The following is a 26,882-nucleotide window of genomic DNA, read 5'->3' on the forward strand; positions in this document are numbered from 1 at the left end:
TTCGAAATACTTAAAAAACACAATTTTAAATACCGTTTTTTGTCTTGAATGCAAGCGATAAATATTGATCACGTGATAAAACGAGACTTTGTTTCAGCCATTTTGGCGAGGTATCAGAAGAAACGTTGATTCATGAAAGCATATTGTAATTGTAACTCGTTATAAATGAAACCAGTTAATTAACACAGTTATTTACTAGGATAGTTAACAACATTTGACGAGTATTTGTTTCTTGAAAAAGAAACTATGTTGATTGATAACATCGAAGACTTCAAAGAATGGTTAACAAAAACGCTGTTGCCGATGTATGTTAATTTCGTGATAGTATAGATCATTGCATGTTTTAAGTCATGTTGAGTATTTAACATAGACTATTGTTAGAAAAAAACTACGTAAAAATAGGAGGAAAGTTAAACTCTTCCCGATATCATCTTAACCATAATCGTAATTTTTGTTGGGGTAATTATTATGGAACGAGAAATGATTTACTGATCGTTTTCCACACAATAATAATGTGACAATACTTTTTCCGAGTTTTAATGCAGATAACAATAACCGGGTGTTTAAAAAAAAAATCCACACATTTCCTTTAATTCAAAGTAAAAATCGTTTCAAAGTAAATATTTCTTGGTCTCCATGATCTCGAAATAGATCACAATACATTATTATTGTCCGAACCAAATTGTTAACAACTACAAAAAATTACTCTCCTACCTTTAATTGCCGTTAGATTTCCTCTAAAGTTTTTCCAGACACAAACCTAAAAAAAACCCCACTAGAAATATACAGATTCCACACACGAGACTGCAACAATGTCGCTGAGATTGCATAGGAAAAAATACATGCAGTTTTCTGCCGTCTGCCATGTTGCTTGTTTCAGGGCACAATATTTGACGCGAACCGCCGTTCTGTTCGCGTGTCAGTTACGCAAAATTAAATTTACGCAAACCGCAAAATGGTTACGTCATGACCAGTAAACGTTCAGAAATTAAAACTTGCAAACTTCACGATTACAGGACGTTTATTCATGCAGACATACTACTAGTATTTCGACTAATGTTTTAGGCTGAATTTTAGATACTTGATGTGCAGCAAATCAGTAAACAACGTTATATTTCAACAGTTGTAATTTACAACCAGTGTAAGGTAAATGTTCAGTATAGAGTCGAGCCAAAAGTTTTAAAGAAATGTGCTCAGACCGCTGGGGACGGCTAAATTATCTCCTGCTATTTTATCTAAAGGAATATATGTAGACATAGTATTGGATGCCTATAATTTTACATATGTTAAAAACAGTTTTAACGTAATCGTGAATCCAAAAGTGTCACAAATATTGAAAACATCGCATAATGAGCTTTAAAAAAACAAACATTTGGAACGTCACTGTAGTATATAAGTACCATCGATAAAGTGAAAGTAGCGTAACCAGCGCAAAACGAAAAAAGGAATCCCTTCAAATAATTATGTATCTATTTCAAAGGCGTAGCGCCCATTACGCACTTTACGAATGTGCGTAATGCAAAAACATAATCCGGGAATAGGTCGAGGCTGTATGTAATTGTTCTATAAAATATCCTCTTAAAAGTGACTCGAAAAAAGATAGAAAAAAAATGCCTCTGGAAAGGTTCAGAATGCTTCTGCAGCGGTTCTGAGTTTCAAAATTTTCACAGGGGAAGGCCTCCTGAATCCCCCGGCTCGGGCACGCCTTTGGTGTGCGTAATGCCAAAAAAAATTGTGGTTATGCCCCTGTATTTTGTTTCAGTACTGGAGCTGATATTCAGTTCTTTTATAATATTATTTACTTTAGCAAGCATTAAAGACATTTTTTTTGGTGAAATGTTTTCTTTTGTGTTTGTTTTAACTTTATGTTTGAGCTAAAAACTATGTATTTAAAGTATAATTTCAACGTAATTTTGAGGTAACCAATCGGGTAACCCACGGGTTTCGCAAATATAATTCATGTAACCGAACAACTGGTTACCTAGGTAAAAACCACGTGAACCGACTTCCGGTTACCTCACATTTCGAAATATTGTCCCCTGTTGTTTATGGAATATTATTCAAGAGGGGTGAAAGCCTCCAAAGTATGTGACAATTAATATGAAATCAATGATCTCTAGTGGTATCATTAAAAAAATAAAAAATAATAATAAATAATATGACGTCATCACATTTGCTTTTATATCATAACATGTAATGACGTTGTTAGATTAAGTCCTATCCTTTCACCCCTCTTGAAGAATATTAAAAAAAAAGTCAAAATAGCAGCTGGCACAAAATTACATGCTTTTTGCCCTATGCGCTCTCAGCGAAGTCGATATAGGTGACATAGTTATCATCTGGTATGTGGAATCTGTGTCATTGTAATGGTTTTTTCAAGATTTCTGTGTGGACAAACTTTGGAGGAAATCTAAATGTAATTAAAGGTAGGAGAGTAATTTTTCGTAGTTAACAATTTGGTTCGGACAATAGGGTGGAAAAATGTGATCATAGTCGTTATTTTGACCTCAATTTCATTCCGAGCAGAATGGCCATATGACTGCTAATGGCGTAATGTGCCCGCCAGATTAAGGCTGACTTGTGCTTGAACTTTGACTTGCAGTCAACATTAATCTTGATGAACCAGTTGATCCACCGCATGGCCAAGTGGTTACAGTGCTCGGCTACGGTCCCGATGGCTTTGAGTTCGAATCCAGACATTAGCACTACATCGTTTGTAGTTTTTTATGCAATGTCCTCATACTATTGCTAATCCAGTACCCCAAAGTGGGTGTGGGCTGAGCTTCTGATAGAGAAGGGAAAGAAATGGATACAGTGCTTCTAACAGATGCCTTGTCGGCTCTCCAGTCACTTTCATCAGGACTCTCAGAACTTCTGATTAGGCAACTGCAAAAAAAACCTGAAGGCTCTTAACCAAGGCTGCAAGGTGATACTACAGTGGATCCCTACACATGTAGGAGTTGCAGGCAACGAAAAGGCTGACCAACTGGCCAAAGCAGGCAGCTGCCTCCCACAGCCCAACTCTTCCATATCATACAGTGAAGCCAAGACAATCCAAAAGCGAAAATTAAAATGTGATTGGAAGACAAGGAATGGTGGATGACTCTGACAGCATTAACCAACTAGACAGAAAGGAACAACTTTAATCTTCTGTCTTCGCACTGGACATTGTGGCCTAAAGAAGCACCTAAAAAGGATAGGACTTGCAGAGGTGGCCCAGTGTGAATGTGGTGCTGAAGAGAAAACACCAGAACACGTTCTACTAGTACAAACCTGCCCGCACCTAGAAGAAATTCGACAGAAACTTTGGATGGAAGACAAGTCCCTCAACACCAAATTCTGGGGACCTGTTGATGACTTCCGGAAGATGGCACACTTCATTGTCACATCCGGATTACTGATATGATGGCCGTAAAAAGATTGAACACAGAATAGAATGACTACATAAATATAAGAAAAATTATGCATGGACAAAAATTGGACTAAAAACTAGGCATCGTGAGCAACGCTCTAACAAAAGTTATCCTCATAATTTTAAAGAGGCCAGTGTTTCAGAAAACATTGAGTTTAACATACAAGTGCAAATTATGGGGTGGGCGTGAATACAGAATACTTTATGTGAGACATTTGAGTTAACTTTGTTTGGTCAATTTAGTACTTTTGTATACTTTAAAATGCAGGGCACTCAAATAGTGGCCTGCGAAAAGCAGTCCATTTTTTGTACCTAGCAGGTCAGATAGAAATTCACCTGCTAATATCACAAACAAAAATGCAGGTAATTTTTCAAGAGCGATTAAAGTGCGATTGTCTCATCTGCTATTTGACTCCAGGTTCTTTTATATTTTAATTCCATGATGCTCAAAAATAAATCTTGAAGGTCGTGATTTTTCACACACGATCCCAAACCACATGCTGTCATATTTGCAATAGGCCATATTGTACTTCTATTTTGAGCCCTGAAATTAATTAAAACTGTATGTTGAAAAAAAAAATAATATAAAAAGGAAGGAAGGAAAAGTTTTATTTAATGACGCACTCAACATATTTTATTTACGGTTATATGGCGTCAGACATATGGTTAAGGACCACACAGATATAGAGAGCGGAAAGCCGCTGTCACCACTTCATGGGCTACTCTTTTCGATTAGCAGCAAGGGATCTTTTATATGCACCATCCCATAGACAAGATAGCACATATAAAAATGTTGAACCTTGATTATGATGCCAGTTTTTTTAATAATAAAGCTAATAATTATTTCTGTAATTTTAGTGGTCCGATGACATTTAAGAATTGAACGTGAACATTTTTGAGTTTCATGCTAGTATGAAACGCAAAACCGCTTTACACACTGAATGGCGTAGCGCATTAGAATCTCAAGGAAATTCCTCGGGGATTCCTTTGTTGACATAATTCATAAAGTAGTTCCGGCTATAAGCCAAACATAGTGCTAAACTGAGTTTCATGGTGCTATGAATGTCAGTTTTTATCATCTCGAATTTGACCAATCCAAGGGTTTATAGCAACAGCATTTTTAGAGATTGGAATTATTTGATTATGGTTTGTTTTTTTGTTTTTTTCAAATCATTTATACATAAAAAATATTGGATGTTAACTAATAAATATAATTTTTTCTAGAGGCGGATGAATTAAAATAACATGGTTGCTTTCAGGTCCTAATCCATCTTCATAAATCAAGGCTAATATTCGTTCCTCGTATTCAGCCTTGATACATGTCGTCAAGAAATCGTGCCACAAAATGCTTAAATTTCATTGAATGCGATGAGATCTAGATTCCCTTGTTATTGTAAACAAAGATGGCAGCGTCGACGTCCAGCGGTTAATTTTTGATATTGCTTTCAAGATTGTTTACGTTACTGTTGCTGTGATTGGTCAGCGATGTCATTGTGTAAGGGACATAATCAGTGTTACAAATTTTCTTCCAATAGAGGGCGCTAGTAGTGGATATCAGTAATCTTGAGGAAAGAATATTAGCCTTGATTTATGAAGATGGTCCTAATTTAGATTTGAAAAAATAAAAGTGACTGCTACCTATTAAGAAGAAAGGTGTAAAGTTTGATAAAAATAAGCAATGCAAACATTTATAGGTACATTTCATAATATTTTGCATTCATTCAGATATATACCGGCCTCGGTGGCGTCGTGGTTAGGCCATTGGTCTACAGGCTGGTAAGTACTGGGTTCGGATCCCAGTCGAGGCATAGGATTTTTAATGCAGATACTGACTCCAAACCCTGAGTGAGTGCTCCGCAAGGCTCAATGGGTAGGTGTAAACCACTTGTTCAATAAAGGCCATGGTTTGTGCTATCCTGCCTGTGGGAAGCGCAAATTAAAGATCCCTAGCTGCTAATCGGAAAGAGTAGCCCATGTAGTGGCGACAGCGGGTTTCCTCTCAAAATCTGTGTGATTCCTTAACCATATGTCTGATGCCATATAACTAAAATAAAATGTGTTGAGTTCGTCGTTAAATAAAACATTTCTTTCTTTCATTCAGATATGTTCCAAATTGTACACCAATTTAAATTGTAGTATTTCGTTATAAAATACTAATACTTGGGTATCAAAACTTAAGCGAGACAGTTGAATATTGATATTAAAATTGAGATAGTATTTAGTAATTGGTAATCATATGTCATTATTATGTTAAAATGAAAATACTTGGGGAAATGAGCCTGGTCGAAAACCAATCAATGCTTCACTGGTCGACTGCTACCAGTGCTTCACTGGTGAACATGCATTGATATACAGTCCGACAAAGTGTTAAATGACCTGTCAGTGACACTAAATACATTGGTGTGTTGATGTCTGTTATGTGGTTTGTTTGGTTTTTAAATTGGATTAGGTTTAAAATATTACTGCATATATCTTCAACTTGTCATCAACTGCTAATAATCAAGGCAACTTGAGCCGACTTCCCGCAATAAAAAGGGCTATTTTTCTGGTTGGATTAGAGTCTGTCTTGACATTGTATACTTGTGTAGTATTATTATTCTTGTAAAAAAAATTGTTATTTATTATAGCTGTGATGCCGATCCAACGACATTATCGCGATATGTACTGGCGCTGGTTAAGAAAGACAAACCCGAACAAGAGCTTCGGGACACCTGTATAGACCAGCTGGATGTCTTCTTGCAGACAAGTAATTGTTTTGTTTTTACCTCACTATAAGATTTGCTTCAGTTAATTTCATGTATAAGAAAATTATATATGGTTATATGCATACCAAAATGCTGTCTTTTATTGAATAGTTACAATACAATAAATGTTCACATTTAGGCTTGGATAGGAAATAAAAAATTCTTACCAGTTATGAATTTTTTAGCTCCATCTGCATTTCTGTGAATGCAGAAAAATCATCCCCTTTATTTTAGTATTTGTCATATGAAAGACATCAACCTGATGCTATTTATTTAGATTTTAAGAAGTATAAAACAGTACAAATTGGTGGATTAGTTCACTGCTTTTATTTGCTTTCAGAAACAAAACCTTTTGTGGAGCTGCTGTTTGAAACACTGACAACAAAAAGCTATTTGAAGTTGGTCACACCAGAGGTTAAACCTTTGGATCAGGTCACGGTTACCCAGCATTCGTCTAGTCCATCTGTCCCGGTACAGCCTGCAGCCAAACAGCCTGACCCAGACAAGAAAAAGGAGGAAATTAAAGTAAGATATTTAATATGTTGTGATAGTCTGTCTTTGTAGGGATGTAAGTTTTAAAAATTAAATGGCTAGCATTCTGGTGAATTCTGTTTGTTCATTTATAACATAATTCAGTGTCTTAATGTCTGAAAGTAATTAGTGTACTTGTCAAGTAGTTGGAAAAAAAGGGAATTTAATGCTTGAGGTAAACGTCTGAATCATTTATCCTTTGAAAAAATAATGTCGGCATTTGTTTGTGAATGTGAAACCAGAAAATAGTACTCGGAACAAGTTGGAGGTCAATAATTTATTGGACTGTAAATTTGATATTATTGTATTGAGTCAACAGATTAGAAAGCAAATGTGACACAAGCAAGGCTGAGTGTAGTAACGAGTATAATGTAACGAGTATAAGACATTGACGTTGACAATAGCATGCTGTTATCCAATGGTGGGAACATATCCTATGGGATTATGTGCCATTCTACTTAGGCCCTATGGTTCCTAGTGTATCAATGACCAAAGGATGAAGAATTTTATCTCTCTCTAAACCCCTGTCAGATTTTCATTCACAATTTCCTGGAGAGTTCTAGAGTGAAAAGAAATAGCACCCAAGACCATTATGCTAACACTTTCATACCTATGGCAATGTCGAACATTGACTCTAGCAAACCGTTCACCTGGTCAGAATAAATTCTTATACTAGCATCATTGAATTATAATGTGAATGGCATCTCATCAGAAAAAAGAACCCTGTTCCACTGTTAAAATATTCAGCAATAATGATCGACTCATTGGGTAGCCAAAAGGGAGGTCGAATCAACGATAGTTTTTTGCATTTGCTCATTAGGCACAGACATGGTGTTCAATGTCACAACAATGAAAGTTCTTCTGCGTTTTGTATAATGGTATTTGGGGAAATGCACTTGCATATAAAAATATTTACTCACCCTTAACTTGTATATATGTTTTCTTTTTATGTGTTAAAACGTTGATGTTAATGACAGAATGTGTTTGATATTGCAGTCATCGGAGGAGAAGAGTGTAAACAACCGCGATCACCAGGAGAACAGAGACCGGAAACGACGTTCATCAAGTCCTAGGTCAAGAAACCGAGACTTGTAAGTTGTCATCTAGACAGACTCCAGTTTATTTTTTAACTTCTCTTTTAAAAACCTTAATGATACATATTTATCATCCATTAAAGGCTTTTGTGGGAGATATTGCTGGGCACTATAATCTTGATTGGTCAAATTTTAATCACAAGACAATGTTTTGTTCTGTCATTGTGTTTGTTTCAGCGCTAAACCTACCAATAGTGACGTCACGCCACTGCCGTTCTGCTAGTTAGCGAGTCTACCGCTGACATTCAACCCACATTACTGACATTGTTTACAACTGTCACAAATGAAAAGAATGATAATGGATGATAAAAAGAATACCCTCCTTGTGTCTTGTGATATAATTTATCAGCTCTCATTGATAAAAGTATAAAATCCTCGGCAAGCCTCAGATTTCATACTTTTATCAACTCGTGCTGATAAATTATGATATCAAAAGACACTTAGGGATTATTCTCTATATATCACTGGAATGTTGGTTTTTTACCAAAATTATTATTATTATTTTTTATCTTTTTAATTTTTATTTTTATTAAAGCATGGTATTGATGGGTTATTTTCCCACTTATTTTAGATTTAGATTGTTTTTGATTTTTTGCTGATGGTTCAGATATGTGAGGCTATCCATAAACGCTGTTTGTTTATAATGGACCATTGATATGTCAAACTGTTTTGTGTTCAAACTGATTGTGAATGTAGATGAAACTGAATTTTTAATGTAAATATTCAAAATTCATTTGATCCCCTCTCAAAACATTTGAACCATGAATTTGGTTAAACCAGTAATCTGGGCTTAGTATTATTAAAAATAAATTGTATTTTTAAAGTGAAGATGTTTTTGGAAAGTTGTTTCATTGTTTGATTATTGTTATATTTAACAGAGAGGATCGTAGACGTCACCATGGTGATAGATCAAGATATTCTCCTGACAGACGGTACGGGCGGAGACGAAGTGACCGCTCGCAGAGTCCACGAAACAGAGGAAGAAAGTCGCCTGACAGGTCAAGGAGAAGAGAACGTTCACGCAGTCCTAGGTCAAGGTCACGCTCATGGGGTAGACACAAATCAAGGTCAAGATCTAATTCTGCAGGTTCGTTAGCTTTGTATTTTTTTTGTATTTTTTTTTATATAGTTTTCATTATTCGTATGTTGGGTAATATGAGATATTGTGGTATGTCATTGAGGTACCAGTAATATGGAAGAAAGTTAAATTGGTAATGTCATTTACAAAAATTAACAACATATAAAACCAAACATAGATGTCATTAAACTGAAGGATTTTTGCAGTCTGTTCTGCTATCGGTATGTTATGATCACTCACTTTATTCTTTGAATTTCGTTCACAGGTCGCAAGTCTGACAGTCGAGGGTCGACTCCAACACAAGACAATGGGCTGTACACAGGAACTATTCCCATAACCAGTGGATTACCAAACGTGCAGAGTGCCGCTTCATTGGCAGCGCTGACCAGTGAGAGCAACAAGCGGAGTGACACGCCTCCAAAAGGTGTGGTCACCGGACCACCTGGCTCTAGACCTCGCTGTCAGGATTACGAAGGTAGCAATTAATGAGAAACAAAAAAGTTTAATTTATTTATCGCTTATAATAAAAAAATATTTTCTATGAAATTATGTCACACGGGTAAATGAATGGTTCAGATATTTTTTTTGTCGTCTGTAGTTAACATCTATCACATGCAGATTAAAGTGGGTTTTTTTCTCTCTTTTTTTAAAGAATCTGTAGACCTGGATTCTACACCAGAATGTAATTGTATTTTGTACAGAAAGGAACACTGAATTTCAATTAATATTACTTACTTATTCTTTTTTTTTCAACAGAGAAAGGATTTTGTGTGCTAGGAGATCTCTGTCCATTTGACCATGGTGCTGACCCTGTTGTCGTTGAAGATGTTGCTCTGCCGTCTGTGATACCGTTTCCACCTCCAGGTATTTTGGTTTAGAAGTCATAAAATTGTACTTTTATGTGTCTTTACACTGCATTTAGATGTTTTTACTCCAAAAGAAAGAAAGAATAACAAGAGTGTGTATACCTTTGTTCGGTTCGTGTGTCGGTTATGTAAATTCAAATCATGTGAATCATCAAGTGGTATCTTGGTTAACTGTTATGTTCTACAATTAAAACTTGCAAACTTGTTTTAGACAGTTTTGGATGCATATCACGTCGTTAGTTCAATAGAAAAATACTAATTGAAAACATCATTTAAATACATTGGGAATGTTGCTGTAGTACAGAACCATTGTACTAGTGCATTAGGGTTAGCCAAGAGGCAGCATATGGTAATCAAGTATAATTTGGTTTTCTAGGTAAACATTAATTAACTTCCAGTTATATTTAGTCATCACAAAGGATTGAACAACTGTTAACACTGATACCTAGTTTATACATCCTGAACGTGCTCTAGCCAGTGCACAATGTCTGGTATATCAAAGGTTGTGTTATGTGGGGAAAATTAGCAGTTTTCCTCTCTTAAGACTATATGTCAAAATACCAAATGTTTGACATCCAATAGCCGATGATTAATAATCAGTGTGCTCTAGTGGTGTCATTAAACAAAACAAAATCATCCTGAACGTAGAAAAGTAAAACAAAATTATGCAAAGTTATTTATAAGAAATATGTCTTTGAATTGAAATACAAGGTAGCATCCAAGAATCTATTGGCAGCAGAAGTAAAGCACATGCTAATTATGTTTGTGTATATGTTGTAAATAAACCGATGAAATGTAGATGAGTTTTTTTTCTCTGTTAACAAATGGGTTTTTATTTCAGGTCCACCTCCACCTCCATTACCACTAGGGCCTCCACCTGGAGGACCCCCACCCAGAGGACATCGTGGAATGCTTCCTCACATCGGACCTCCACACGTTCCACCCCCAGGCTTTCCCCCACCCCCTAATGCCATGCTGCACAGACCGGCTCACATTAGACCAGTCGATCCACAGCTTAGCTTTCCTAGACCGGGTATGTGCTTATTAAACTGAAGCAAAAGACCCAGTTCCATAGACAATTAAGATAATATGGTCAGGTTTTTAAGAGACTGAAACATAAATTGTTATGAACTTCATGCCTTGTGCTTGTAAACCGTTTAGAGCCTTGACCCGAGACTTGTTTACTACTGGTTATTTATCACTGAAAATTGTTTGAGAGGAATTTAAGTGGCCTCTTGAGACAGATGGCTTTTGAATGCAGGAGGCTGCATGGACAGGTTTGACAGGATATAGCTGACAATTTGTAATATTGTATACACATTCCATATCCATATTTTGAGTTGAATGATTTCAAGAGGCTTTCCAGAAACAGAAACAATATTGTCACAAACTGTTTATTAAGTAGAAAAGTCCACATGCTGTACATAGTGTTGCCATTTTGAAGTGTTCATTTGTTATCCATTACTGATATACAGTAAAGGTTCATGAGATAAAGGTGTGTGATTGATATCTGTTTTGAATCTGTTCAGATCACTATCAACCTGAAGGTTATAACCCAGAGGCTCCTGAGTTGACTGAATCCTCCGAGTACTGGGACGTACCGAGAGGGCCGCACGTACAGTCAGCTTACCACAACCACCCCCGACACAAAGATCTCATACAGGTGCAGACAGTGGAGGATATTCCTGTAGATAAACAAGGTAAAAATGGGCTTGTCTTAATTTCAGCTTACGTTATTTAATTTCCATTTGCTTCCCCCTATACCTGTAAAACCTCAAGTAAACGGTGAAATGGCAGTGTGAGAAGAAAGCACCTACTATAGTATAATTGTTCTGGGTGAATTCAACAGGCTGCTTGTGGAGGAGCATAATAATGTTATTTCAAATCTGACTTGTATTTAAAACCCCACAAAAGAATTGATAGACAATAAGAACTGCCTACTGTTAATTTATAATGTAACCCTTGAGTATATATGTATATATTTTGTAAAAGACCCATCTATAAAAAAAAGAAGTTGGGTTTGTTTTGTTGAACGACAGCACTAGAACACATTGATTTATTAATCACCTGCTACTGGATGTCAAACATTTAGTAATTATTGTGTCATAGTCTTGAAGGAAACCCACTATGTTTTTTCCATTAGCAGCAAGAGATCTTACATACCACAGCTTTTGATACACCAGTCATGGTCACTGATTGGGCTCTACATTCAAAGTTGTCTGAATCGGTTGATCACATTATATCTGTAGGTACTGGTGATGTGATTCATGTGAGATATGTGATCACCATGGGCAGCTTAAGAACTGCATATATAATATATTGAAAGAAATTGCCTTAAAATGTATTTCAGACATTTTAAAAGACCAATTTAAAGCAGATTTACAAATAAAATTATGCTAATAATTAACATTTATGTAAGTACCATAATCATTATTTGTGTTTCCAGAAATAGAACCCAAGAAACCTGCAGAAGTTCCTAAAACTGAAGCTAGTCAACCAAAGTTGCAATCTCGTGTTGTGGTGGCCAGCAAACGTCCATATAGTGCTGTAGATAACTCCAACTCCAACTCCAACTCCAACCAGAGACAAATAGTGGACACCCACATGAGTCACGGAAGAGGCAGAGGTTACCACTCTCCGTCTAAACGTGCATTTGATTTCAATAGACTAGGAGGTATGTGGTCCAGTGCACATTGAATTTTAATTTAATTTGATGTAATTTGAGAATGAAAAATTTAAACAAAAACAGTAGCATTTATATAGTTTGTACTATTCAAAAATCCTAACAAGAGTTCACAAAGGAAATCAATATAATCATGGTATCAGCATATGAGTAAAATGTTGTGTATATTTTGTATATCAGTATTGTTGGTAGAATTTCGGAGTGTAATGGTAAGAACTGCTGTCTTTTTACTAATTTTGTTTAAATATAACCAGTATTCCATTTAAAAAAAAGCAAAGAAAGTTTCAACTTTTTTTTACAGGATATCGGAGACCAAAAACTCAACAGCAGTCAGAAAACTGTACCCTGGAAATCCGAAAAATCCCTCCAGAATACAACAACATATCCAAACTTAATGAACATTTTACTCAGTTTGGGATGATAACGAACTTACAGGTACATTAAAATTTGTTTATGTAATTTAACTGAGCTTTTAAATAACAAAAAGTACTCATTAGGAGTTTTAATTGTGATGACAGTTGAAGCTGGAGATTTGAGAATTATGTAATAAGACAATTTTAAACAAAATACAACATCTGATTTGATTTTTACATGTGCTCTATGATGAATGTATTAAATACAACTTAAAAATACTCGACAATATATATCTGCAAAATATAATCAAAGTATAAATTTTGTATTGGGTTTTGATAGTGTCTTGGTTTTTGTAACTGATTTTCAGAAAATATACACTCATTTTTTTGGAAGCATCTTATTTTGCCAACCCATGCTGTTACTTTTGTTTTATGCAATAGTAATTAGTTTGCTTGTTGCAACAAAATGCTACATTGGTGAGATTGCAATCAGTGTTGCCTCTTATTCTTCCATTTCTTCCCCATGACACGCATTAAAAACGGCTTTGTAATTGGAAAAACTGATAACCAATTGTATATTTGTAGGTGTGCTATGGAGGAGACACAGAAAGTGCCTTGGTAACGTTCTCAACGAACCACGAGGCGCTGATGGCGTACCGCAGCAGCGAGGCCCTGTTCAACAACCGCTTCATCAAGGTGTTCTGGCATAAGGGTGACGGCCTGAAGGAGGGCGGCGGCGAGAATGCCAGGGAGCTGACGGAGGAGGAGAAGATGGAGCAGCAGAAGCAGAAGAGGGAGCACTATCTGCAGCAGCACGAACAAATGCAGAAACTCAACCAGCAGCAGCTCGAGAAGATGACCGTCAACGTCACGGTAAGCTCGACACAAACACTCAAAGACAGTTTCCTTTGTTTAATGACACCACTGGAGCACATTTGGTCATCTTGACATAGTCTTAGACAGGAAACCCGCTACATTTTTCCATTAGTAGCAAAAGATCTTTTATATGTACCATCCCAAGGCCTTTGATATACAGTGGAACCTCGTTAGTCCGGACAGTATGGTTATTAAAAAAAGGTCTGGATTAACGAATTTCCGGATTACTGAAATGTACATGATGAGTAACCTCCCTTGATTCAAAAACAAAATAAAAACGACACTTGAATTTTACAACCAAACAATTCTTCAACCAGTTTTGTTCTGTTGATCCGCCTCGTGGTGTGAATAAGCTCTATTTGCATGTCCTTGAGGCCAGTCTACTATTCAGTAGTGTACTGCCAGGTGCTTGTCTTAAAGTTAAAAAATGCGATTAAATAAAATGAAATACTGTTTAAGACGTGTTGCATTGTTGATACTAAATGTTTGATTTCTAGCGACAACAAGTTTTCAATTTTATTAGTCGTGTTTTATCGTACCGGTTAATGTTGTAAATCTAGGCCAGGTGGTAAAGTTCATTTCCACGAAGTGGGTACGTTGTTGAGGAATGCATATTGTTTCTCACTTATATACAATCATTATTAGTTTAAAGTTTCTATGTTTACAGATTATATTTTAAACATATTAAATGGCGAAATTATAATTCATTTCTGCTATATCTACTGATAAAATATAAACGCCAACATGATACATCCATCCGCCCTAAGCACAGAAATACAACTCTCTCAAAACCGGCATGAAACTGAATGAGCATTGTTCCACTTATGAAAGAGTCGCAAGCCAGTGTTTTGATAGCAATAACTTATAAAGACGTTTTCTTTGTCTTTATTTTGGGAAACTGGGACACCTAAACAATTATGACCAGTATTCAGTAATAAATCATACAGGCAAGTTGGGAGGGTAGTTACAAAACCAGGTCATGGGGTACCGTAGGGTATGATCAAGAGTTACCCACTTTTAAAAATAAAATACCCCCCCCCCCCCCCCATAAAATAAAACAGCCTGTCTGGTCATAGATCAAAGAAATTATATTTAAAAAAAAAAAAAACCACTCGTGAACACTTGTGCTCTATCCGACTAACACTAAATAAACACAGGTGAATGGTTAAATAAACTGCGGTGTGAAACCCCGTGCAGCCATTTTATCTCTGTCGATTCCATGAGCGTTAATTGGCGGATTACTTTATGTTCAATCAGCGGCGACCGGTCAAACAAAGCAGTTTGCCTTTACTTTTTACATTTGGTTCAGAATTATGACCGTCCGGTTCCAAAAGCTGAATACCCGGATTAACGAATAACTTTACTGAGTGGTCGTTTCGTTTTGTGATAAAACCGTCCGTAAGGTGAGGATTCCGGACTACTGGAGTCCGGACTAACGAGGTTCCACTGTATACCAGTTGTGGGGCACTGGCTGGAACGAGATATAGCCCAATGGGCCCACTGATGGGGATAGATCCCAAACCGACCGCACATCAAGTGAGCACTTTACCACTGGGCTACGTCCCGCCATGAAAACACTCGGCTGACATTCCTGCTAGATACTCGGTCCAGCAAGCTACAAATTCGGCAGGCCTGAATCAAAACCTATTGGACCAGACAAGATTGACTCAAAAGATGTGAATATAAACATCAAATAAGTGGTGTGGGACGTAGCCCAGTGGTAAAGCACTTGCCAGACCCAGTGGTGATGTTGACTGGCAAAAACCAGTCAGAATGGTAGTATTTCGACCCCTGTAGACATTTTCAGTTATCCCCAAGAGATTCACTAAAGAACATGTTGTCCTTATTAATGAGATCATATACTCTTCAAAAGAAGAAACGCAAAACCACATTGTCGTAACATTTGGAGAATTGATTTAATTATTGAATGGTGAGTCCGATAATTACCAAATGTTGCAGGATTGTTCACAATTCACTCTAGTCCATTGTGAGTAAGTGATAGGACACACCACCAAGGTCAAGGTCATCTGGAGTCAATTCCGGGTGTGGCCTCCGCGTGTGTTGACAACTGCCTGGCACCGCCTGCCCATTGAAGCAACCAGAGTACGGATGACGTCCCGGGGGATGGTGGCCCACTCGGCCTGCAAGGCTGCTGCCAACTCGGGCAGGGTCTGGGGCTGTGGTTGTCGCTGTCGGAGGCGTCGGTCCAACTCGTCCCATAGATTCTCAATTGGGTTCAAATCCGGTGATATCGATGGCCAAGGAAGGACATAATGTTGTTGTTCTGTAGGAAAGCCGTTGTGAGACGTGCTGTGTGAGGCCTGGCGTTGTCATGTTGGAACACTGTGTTGGCGTTGGCCATAACTGGAACGATGTGTGGCCGGAGGATCTGGTCAATGTAGCCCTGTGCATTCAGGTTGCCCTGCACGTGGACCAGGTCAGTTCTGCCAGTGTGTGAGATGGCTGCCCACAGCCATGACACTACCCCCGCCGAATCTGTCCACTTCCTGCACGCAGTTTGCCGCATAACGTTCACCACGACGCCTATACACGCGACATCTTCCATCATGACGTCGGAGCAAATCGGGGACTCGTCACTGAACCACACCTGTCTCCATCGCAGTTGAGGCCATTGTCGATGAATCTGGCACCACTGCAGTCGGAGTCGACGGTGTTTTGTGGTGTTAAGATGACACCTCGAACTGGACGTCTGGCAACGAATTCCTACCTCACGTAGGCGGTTCCGTACGGTCTGGTCGGATATCCTGCGCAAACCTGGTATTGCTGCGGCTGTGGAGGTGGCAGTAGTCAAATCGTTCCCGAAGGTGGCGTACCCGGATGTAGCGGTCCTGCCCGGGGTAGTGACCCGTGGTCGACCGGATCTAGGGAGGTCACGTGTTGATCCATGTTTCTGGTAACGGTCCCACAGTCTGGAGATGGTGCTTGGGGACACATGGAATGCCCTGGCAACGGCCGTGTCTGGATTCGCCTGCGTCTAGTCGGCCGATGGCATTGGTTCTCTGCGGTTCACTGAGACGTGGCATGTCCTGGATTGTCAACTGTCTGGCCAGATACAGAGGCCAGGCAAAGCGAACACCCTGCACTTTTATACTGTCGGTGTTCATGTTGCACGTGCAGACAACGCACGTGCAGTGGTGACATGGTTTGCACGTGGCTGCGTTTTTGCGAATATTCACATTTTGGAACTTTATTGTACAGTAGCTGCGTTTTATCGAATTGTAACCGTGGGAATGTGTTTGGGGACATGCAATGACCTTATATTCACAAAGCATGAACCGGTAGGAAACATAAAATCGGAGTTATAACCCATTTGTACCCTTTTGCGTTTCTTTTTTTGAAGAGTATATATTAATTAATTTAAATGTATTTTTATGCTTGTAATAAATAACCAGTTACGGTTCAAGCATGCTGTTCCGGGCACAGATCTCAGCTCTTTGGGCTGTCGGTCAAGGACAGTGGTTAGTGAAATTCAAGTTGATTTAGTATTGTAAACTGATGGCGAGTGTGTTCTGTATTGTGATTGGTTAATTACATTCTTTTTCTGGGATCAAATGAAAAGAACACCCAGAAAGCTAATGACGTCATTAGAAAGTGACGTCATCAGCAATTGAAAAGGGCGAAGTTGACGATTCAAGGGTCTACAGTTAGGTTGTAGCCAGGTATTTTTTGTCAAGAAATACAAAATGTACAGTTAGTTCCGTAGAAAAACGATTCAGTTTACGATGGACATAACCATATGGAGTGTTTAGATTTAAGGGTGTTATTGTCTATTTGATGCCTGCAAATGTTTCATTTTTGACCTCATGCTAATTCCTTCGGTCAAAAATGACATTTGCAGGATCAAATAGACAATAACACCCACAAAGTGTTACACCTACCCATTGAGCCATTAAAACATCAGAAATGTATTAATTCAGTATTTACCCTTATATTCTGATATTTATTGTATTAAATGAAGTTCATAAAAACAGCAACACCAACAGAAAAGAAACCCATCTGTTATAATAATGTTCTTTCTTTACCTACTCATACCAATAAACTTCAACAAAGAATATGTTGTGGGTTTTTTTAAATAATTAATTTTTATTTTATTTTATTTTATTTATTATTATTATTTAAATGACATAATGATTCTAATAAATATAACTCAGAGTGTTTATCCTTTGGTTATTAACTGATTTGATGGTATTATGTATTAATGTTTTGTAGTTCTCCAGTGAAAATGCACCCAATGGTTCTGAGCAACTTTCAGCAAAAGCCCGACTTGGGCCACCACCACCCTCGAGCAAGATGAAGTTGAACAACACAACCAACAAGACACTAGACAAGGTATTCTATGACTTCCAACGTATTAGATGTACTATAACATAAATGTATATCATAGTGTAACTAGACGCGGAAACTGGCCTGTTGAGAGGAAAATGCTATTGTTCTTGCACATAATCGACCATCTGATAAATTAAACATCAACAATTTTTTTCCTTTTCTAGTATGGTCTCTTGGCCATAAAAAAGTTCCTAGTTACTAAACACTATTTAGGAATTTAAAATTCCCATTGTGTGGTCATTTGTTACTTATTCACCAACAGTATGTCCAATGAAAATGTACCTACTTAATATTAATTTTTTTTTAAATTGTATTTTGTTCATTTGAGACTTATTAGAAAAAAACAGCAGTATCAAGATTCGTGATTACACAGTTTTGTTAACAAGAACACAGCAATGATTTATAGAATGCTTTTTCTGATATATCAGTATTTTTTTAGGGGAGTTTGGCAGTTATGAAATACTTGTAAATATGTAAGACGATAACATTTCCTCAACATTGTTGTTCAGTTACACATTATGTTTATTTGTACACAAGATGTATAAAACAGTTATGTATATACCTATTCTTTTTTACACACTAGGGTATAGTATATACATCGTCTGTGGGGAATCTGAAGAAAACAGTCTTCAACCCTGCAGCTGTGAAAACCTCTCCACTTACAAGTCCTACCGCTGTGAAGACGGCCAATTTTGTAGCCAAGATTGAAGCTATAAAGAAAGACGATGATATAAAAAAGGTATTTGTCAAGGGAAAGTCATGTAGCAAATTTTTTTTTTTTTATTTTTTTTATACTTGGTCATCTCTTTTTTAAACCAATATGAATTTGGTCTAAAATTAACCAGTCATTAGTAGATTGTATAATTGATTTGTCATTTTTGTATTACATAATCCAATCTTATTTAAATAATTTTATATCCTTGATTTGTTGGACTCATTATATTTGTCATAACAATTTTTGTCAGGTATTTTGTGTACAATGATCATAAAATCTTTGCTTTTAGGATCAAATAAAGAGGAAACTTGAAATCCAAAAACAGAAACAAGAGTTGATGAAGAAACAAATTGAACAGCAGAAAGTAAGTTGGTGTTTAAAAATAAAGATATTGCATCAACATTTTTTAATGTCATGTAGTACCTTTGGATATATTTTGTAATTAAAGCACTGTCTGTAGGTACATGCCTTCTGTGATTTGCATAAAGTTGTTATATAAGTAATATGTAATTTAATAGTAAATTGCTGTAATATCTAAAAACATTTAACCCTTCCTGATAACTGGTCTGTGACTTCAAGCTATTTTTTTTACCTGAATATAATTTGTGACATTGATGGTATGTGGCTTCGTATAACCTGTTTTTCACAACACTTGAAACTGGTGAATCTTTATCCGAGCTTATGTATAGTGCAGAGATTTAAAAAAATTAAGGAGGAGGTCAAGTTCCTAACTGAATAAAATTGGGCTTTTACAGTAATACTGTAAGTACATGTTTCATCTTACACTAAAGGTTTTGCTTGTTGGTCAATCACAAACCGTATTGATCTTTGATTTTAACGGCAGTAAATAATTTAAATTAAATTGCACCTTCAAATTTCATTTTGTTTTTGATTCAGTTTTTTTTTTTTATACTAATAGAAGATCACTTAGCATTTTGTGGTATGCAGTTGATATTTTGTTTCAGAGAAATAAGTGGAATGTAACACTTGTATGTTTTCTTTCAGAAACTGATTGAAAAGTTGGATAAGAATAAGAACATAAGTGCAGAGGATAAGAGTGTGGTGATGGAGGTTAGTGAGTTTTAGTGGTAACAAATTGTTTTCAGAATTGTTTTCAAAAGCCACATATTCGAATTATGTTTTGCTGGTATATATATATATATATATATATATATATATATATATATATATATATATATATATATATATACATTATGTTATTCATAAAGCAAATATCACGTTTTACATGACTTCTGTCTGATACAGTTTAAACAGCATTTTAGATTTCCAGCAAACACTATTAATTGTTTGACTGACGCACATAATGCTAGAGTACTCATGCAGTGAATGTACACTAGTTTCCTTTTGATGAGGAAATTTATAACTTTGCTGCAGACAGTTCTAGTGGATATTTAAAAAATCCTGTTGACTCGGGGGTGGGGGGGGGGGGGCTAAACCATTGAAAATGGTTAATTAATGCAAATTAATAAAGGAACTTAAGTACTATAATGATAGGGTGTGTTTTTTACATATATTAAATAAATTATATGTAAACGCCCCTGATGTGGTATTAAGTTAGCTATTCATAAGTAATACAGTATAATTATTGCGCATCACTATGACATAATTAATTATCTATTCTTATGTAAAACAGGATAATTACTATCGATTGGGCTAACAGAATTAGCTGCTTAAGTACAATGAAGGACCACCTTCATAACATAACAGTTGTTATGATCCTAATAATAATTTATAGATTGATGCTAGTTGCAGTGTTTGAACAGGGCTCCAAAGCTTGTTGGCAATATCTCTGAATCTCATGTGATTACAAAAAAAACCCCAACTGTTCGTGATTTCATGTGATCAAATGGCAGGAAAAGTAAAAAGTGGCTTGTTCATTTGTGTAAATATTGATCCCTAATTTCAGACATTAAAGTTGTTGACGGCCAGCATTGAGAAACTGAAGGGTGAGACAGCCGTAAACAAGAATCAGACCATGAAGAGTCCCGAACAGGTCAGTTACAAACTTTTGTGTTTACACTTTTTTGTACTACAATACAATTTACTTTGGAATTAGCTTAGGGTTGGTATTCTGAATATAATACAGACCATAAAATGATTCAAATTTATATTTCTTTTCAAACATTAAGATTACCTCACCAAGTGCATTTCACCCCCACACACACACACCCCACCCCACCCCACCCCACACCCCCAATATCCATAACATGGTCTGAATGTCCCAAAAGTAAATCAAATGGCTATAATCTTCCATTGTGTCATCCACTTTGGTCAGACTGTGAATTACTACATTTTTGGTTTATTTTACTCTATTTAATATTGTAAGTGTCAGGGTTTTTTCATGTTGCTAGGCAAGGAAAGAGATTCTGGATGCTGAATTGGAGTTGATGAGTAAACAAAACAGTGGACAAGATACTGCTGAGCTGAGGTTAAAGCTGACAGAACTAACCAAAGAGGTGATACAGTGGTGTTTGGTTTTGTGCATCATCATTTAAAGTAGCTGTTAACTACATTTATATGTTTCTGTACATGTCTTCTTTAAGATGGGTGGGTGGGATTTAGCTCAGTCGGTTGAGTGCTCGCTTGAAGTGCTTGCGTTGCAGGATCGAACTACCTTGGTGGATCCATTCAGCTGGTTGGTTTTTTTCTCGTTAACTAGTGCACCACAACTGGACAAAGGCCGTGGTATGTGTTTTCCTGTCTGGGGGAAAGTGCAGTAGTGTCGTTAAACAAAAACAAACTAACTATTAAGATGGTTCAACTACAGCTTTTTTTATTTTTAGGCATCGAAATAATGAAGTTTACAAATCCTTTGTAATAGTAAAAATCCATTCATAGACACACTGATATTATTCATTCACATCACTGCTCTCATTGTGTTGGTGTTTGTGTATTTTATATTTGATTAACACAGTTGATACAAATTCAATCTGAAATCCTTTATTTTCGTGGGATTAAATTTTCATAGTTTTACTGAAATACACATTTGGTTGGGTACATGGATTGAAAGTCGTATCATAAATAATTAGAAATGTATTATATTTTTTGTTGTGTTCTTAAATTTGTTAACTGCATAAAATGTGTTGAGTGCGTCGTTAAATAAAACACTTCTTCTTTCTTCTTGTTAACTGCACTTAGCAACAAGTAACAAAAAAATTAGACCACCAGGAACAAAAGTGATTTCATAGTAGATGGTGTTCTTGTTTATTAAGCTTTGGTCAAGAAATAAATATATATAGATATCAACTTTCTTCACATGTGGTAACATCTTGATGTCCTGAATGACGATTGTAAATTTATTTTATTAACTGATTACCTTTATGTTCTTACTTTTAGTCATTGGTCTAAATTGTTAACATTCTTTAGTACTGCCTGTATCTGTTCTGATCGATTCAGAATGTTTTACATTTTGAATCTGGTTTTTGAAATTCACCCCACAGTATTATTTACTGAAAGGTGTGAAATAGTGTAGTTTTTACGATTGAAAAATGATTACATTTACTAGTTTGTACAGTGAATCTCATATTCCAAATATGTTTACATTTGTATATAAACTTCTAAATTCAGGCCATATCTCTTGGACTGCTGGGTCGTGGTCGAGGCAGGGGTCGTGGACGGGGTCGAGGTCACTGGGTGAGAGGTCGCGGTTCCTGGACGCCCAGAGGAAGAGGGCGTGGTGCTTTGAGTACGGGCAGCATGTCTCTGGACAAGAGGCCCAAGACGGTGGAGATCAAAGGCTTTACAGTGGACGAAAAAGATGAAATCAAGACTCATTATAGTGTGAGTTGTACCATACTTCTAATAGCCTGGTGTCTGTGCTATACAGCATTAATTAATGCTTTTGCTATCATATATAAACTTCTTTTTACAAAGAAAATAAATGGAATGTGAAGTTTAAGTGGGATAAAAAAAGAAAAGAAAAAAAAAGGTTTTTAAAGTTGAAAATGAAATGTATTAATGGCAAGTTGTGTTGTGAATTGAAATAAGAGATAAAGACAACATTTCATCAGTTTCCTCCAGTTATGATTTGTTTTAAAAACACTTCTTTTTTAATGAAAAATGTATTGAAAAATTTAATCTGATGAAAATACTAGCTTTATGAAAGAAATACTTTTTGAAATAGAAAATTGATACGTTAAAATTGTTTTAATATTTTTCTATCAGTAATTTCTTGTTTTGTTTTACAGACATTTTGTCAGATAGAGAAGATTGAGTTCAATGATGCTGTCCCATGTGCAATAATAACATTCAAAACGAGAAAGGATGCTGAGAGGGTAATGTTTTTGTCCTAAAAGCACTTGTCTGTGTTGAAGAACCATGTTGATGTAAAACAATAGTTTTTTTTTATTCCCCTACCTGTCCCACTTTGAACTTAAGAGATATGAAAATTAGTTGGGCACAGTAGGAAACATGTATTGCTTTAGCATTACTCTCTGATTGCTTGTTAATTGAGTTTAATTTTTATCTGATCCTACTACTTTCTTTCTTGTGGCATCTGTTCTAAATATGGAATAAAACTGCAGCAACTTTGTTTGCTGGGTTTTGTTTTTGGTGGTGGTTTATTTTCACATGAATGCTTTTGACTCCATGTTTTAATTTTATTGCGAGTCTATTATTGTTAATGCAATTTCCTTTTTTAGGCTGTAGCTAGAGGTGGAAAGTTTAAGGAAAAGGAGCTGATCGTACGATGGCATGTCGGATACTTCCGCAGTGTCAGCATAGTCAGTGATGATAGCATTGGTGCCGATGATGATGATGTAAGCACTTTGGTTTTCCTTCATTCAAATTTGTCCATGGTAATTGGACTTCATTCCTGTCTTGTTGAATTGATGTGATGGGTTTGCAGATTGCCCAGTCTGACTGAGTGTCTGGTTTTCAGTGTTCTCTGGCTTTCTCTTTCTCTACTGTTGTACTTAAATTTGGAATTGACAAATGTACTCCAATCACTTCTAAGGCTGATGTTGATAAATGTAACAAACCATTGTGAGACAGAATGTTATAGAAGTGTTTCTTTTCTTATAGTCTGCACAAACAAATACTGTTTATATTTTTAGAGCCAGGTAACTGATGACATTGAAGAGGATGCTATTCTGGTGCATTAACAGTTGGTGTTTCTATTTTTAGAGCTAGGTAACTGAGGATTCTCTTCTTGGTGCATTAATGGATACTGTTTCTATTTTTACAGCCATTTAACTGATAACATTGAAGAGGATGCTATTCTTGGTGCAATAACATATACTGTTTCTATTTTTAGAGTCATATAACAGAGGATGCTATTCTTGGTGCATAAACAGATACTGTTTTTATTTTTACAGCCAGGTAAATGGGGATGCTGTTGTTACATAAACAGATACTGTTTCTATTTTTACAGCCAGGCAATTGAGGATGCTGTTGTTACATAAACAGATCCTGTTTCTGTTTTTAGAGCTAGGTAATTGAGGATGCTGTTGTTACATAAACAGATACTGTTTCTGTTTTTAGAGCCAGGTAATTGAGTATGCTATTGTTACATAAACAGATATTGTTCCTATTTTTAGAGCCATGTAATTGTGGATGCTATTGTTTCATAAACAGATACTGTTTCTATTTTTAGAGCCAGGTAACTGATGACATCGATGAGGATGCTATTCTTGCTGCTGATGAGGATGAGGAAGATGATGAAGAGAGTAGATCGTGGCGGACGTAAAATCCAACTCGTCGATGGAGGAAGATTCTACCTGTTTAGATTTGATATTTGTTTGGTTGCCAACGTTCCATTTTATAGCCTCGTTACCTACCACACTAGTTCCAACAAACTAAAATGAAACCGTACTGTGTTAATGTTCATAATTGTTTAGTGCAGAATCCCAAAATGGCTTAATGGTATTGAGATTTCCATTTGTTAGCCAGGTTTTGTTACTTTCTGAAAGGTGGATGTACATTCAGCCATTTCATTTTCAGTCAGTAGGCATCTAAATTGTTCCCCAGTATTGCTGATCTGGCCGCCTATCTTGTACTGGTTTTGAGTGAGTCTAAACTCAATTTGCAATTTTAGATAATGTGGAATAATACCCTCTTCTTTTACCATTTATCCTGGACTTTTTAAAATGAAATGGCTGATGTTACAAAAAACATCTATTAAGAACTTGAACTGCAAATTATTGAGACTAAATTGTGTTTGAATGGATTGAATTTTGTACATGTGATATTTTTGTTGCTATGTAATTTATGAAGATGGTTTTATTATATTGTGAGGAGTGTATGCTGCATTATTATTTTTATGAAAGTTGTGGATTGTTTGGTTGTTATATAATTCTCTGTACTGCCATAATTTGCAGATTCACTGAGCACTTTTAAATCTGATAATTTTACTTTAAATTAACATGAAATATGTACACAATATTTCCAATGAGTATTGGATTAATCAATGAAAAATGTGTAATTTTAACTTCAACACTGACAGCTTTTTAAGGCTATTTATATAATGTACAAAACAAAATTGAAATGATGGTCTATAGCCATTTGGCATTTCAAGACTTCATAATGGATTGAAATTGTCTTTCAACATTGTATCCACTGTTTAACATATGTGATGAACTACGCACACCATGATTGTTTACTTTACAGTCAAACCTGCTATAAAGAGCACAGAGATCACCCTTCTGCATACAAATGTCCTGTCCCCCCCTCCATCATTGCCCCTTTTCCTTTCTCTCCTTGTGACTTCCATCTCATTTATTTCCGATCTGGCAGCAGCTCCTATCTTTTAAATTCTTTTGCTGTCCATGTCCACATCCCAGTATTTTTCTCTCCAACAGCGAGAGGTGCTCGTCTCTTGTGACTGTCTGTGCCACACATCTGCCATTTCTCATCAGCTTGTAGCTGTGGGATTAGTCTGACCACTTCAGAGAATGTTCAGTAGTTAGTTCTAGCATTGTTAAGAGGCACTTGTAACCACCTGCTATACTCCCCTACCACCGGCGGTTGTTAGTGCCATGGGTCAGACCAGCTTTATTACGTAGAACTCGTTGACAAACGTCACCTATTCAAATGGGTCTTAGTATGTGCTCTTCCCATCTGGGGAAAAATGCATATTAGAATAGCTGTGCCTCTAAATGGCTGGTGTTTCAGTTCTGACACACCAATACAGTGTCACACGTTAACACCTGCTCATTAAACAATGTAATCATCAAAACATTCCTTTCAGTTTGATTTAAAAAGATGTGATCGGATCATTATACGACATGAAGAGAATTCTTCTCTACAAAAAGTATTGATCAGTACTGATGGCATCTCATAAGGGTATCTCGGCTAACGCTTTGTGGATTAACAGACATATCGTTTAGACATGGTTACCAGGTTATGCTTCTTACACATACCAGTGAATAATTGCAGATATACTTTTGTTAAAATATGTAATTAAAAATACATACGCTGTAATGAAAACTGGGAGACCCAGTCTGAGAAATATAGTGGTTTGTTTAACAAAACAGATGTCTTGAACGTTGATTTTCCCCTATCTAGATGCCAATAATTAAATGTTTTATCTGTACTAAAATAACTTTTAGGTAAACAAAACACAATATTAAAAAACAGCACAAGACAACACAGCTAATTTAATGTAGAATTTTTGCTGAAAAACTAAATTAATTTATATGTATGAGGTTTTTTTTTTCATTGGAGCATAATTGAGAAATTTCATTGCAGCTTGTGTATTAAATATTTTGTTATCATTTTATTTAAATACTGTTTTTTCTTGGATTTTATGTTAATTTAACATTGTACATCATTGAAATTAATTCACCATTGTGTATCAAGATCATTATCATGTTTGTACATTAATAATGACTTAATTATACTGGTTGTACATTATTTTATGAAAGAACTTGTTAAATTCAGCACAGTATGCATTCATACACAAAAGAAAAAAGAAAAAGACAGAAAAAAGTAATATGGTTCATATTAAATGTGAAACAAAAAAGAAAATGTGGAATTCATATGAAATCATGAAACATAAAGAAAAAAAAAGAAAAGAAATTATATGAATGCAGCTTTGTTGAAATTGTTGATGTTACAGAAAAAAAAAATGTTGATGTAAAAAGTTAAAAATGACTTGTGAAGAAAAAAAGGTCTGTTGAAAATAAATTAAAAGATGTGACAGAAAGTCACCAACAAAAACAATC

At 36.1% G+C, this 26,882-nt stretch overlaps 1 protein-coding gene across 2 annotated transcripts; it reads left to right on the plus strand.

The window, feature by feature from the left end:
* Positions 1-96: 96 nt before the first annotated feature.
* On the plus strand, positions 97-26,880 carry LOC121375246 (RNA-binding protein 26-like). Of its 2 annotated transcripts, none has more exons than XM_041502576.1 (22): positions 97-305; positions 6,040-6,158; positions 6,497-6,681; positions 7,684-7,778; positions 8,660-8,868; positions 9,125-9,334; positions 9,616-9,723; positions 10,567-10,758; positions 11,255-11,425; positions 12,172-12,399; positions 12,710-12,843; positions 13,347-13,634; positions 17,868-17,987; positions 18,568-18,723; positions 18,989-19,063; positions 19,705-19,770; positions 20,627-20,713; positions 21,072-21,176; positions 22,288-22,500; positions 22,908-22,994; positions 23,361-23,477; positions 24,314-26,880. In XM_041502576.1, the coding sequence occupies exons 1-22, from the start codon at positions 247-249 to the stop codon at positions 24,404-24,406; spliced, it is 3,117 nt and encodes a 1,038-aa protein (XP_041358510.1). In that variant the 5' UTR covers positions 97-246; the 3' UTR covers positions 24,407-26,880. The 2 variants fall into 2 exon arrangements, with proteins under 2 accessions (XP_041358510.1, XP_041358511.1); XM_041502577.1 differs by lacking the exon at positions 24,314-26,880 and adding an exon at positions 23,775-23,837.
* The last annotated feature ends 2 nt before the right edge of the window (positions 26,881-26,882 follow it).

This window comes from Gigantopelta aegis, chromosome 6 (assembly GCF_016097555.1).
Source record: "Gigantopelta aegis isolate Gae_Host chromosome 6, Gae_host_genome, whole genome shotgun sequence".
Lineage (NCBI taxonomy): Eukaryota > Metazoa > Mollusca > Gastropoda > Neomphalida > Peltospiridae > Gigantopelta > Gigantopelta aegis.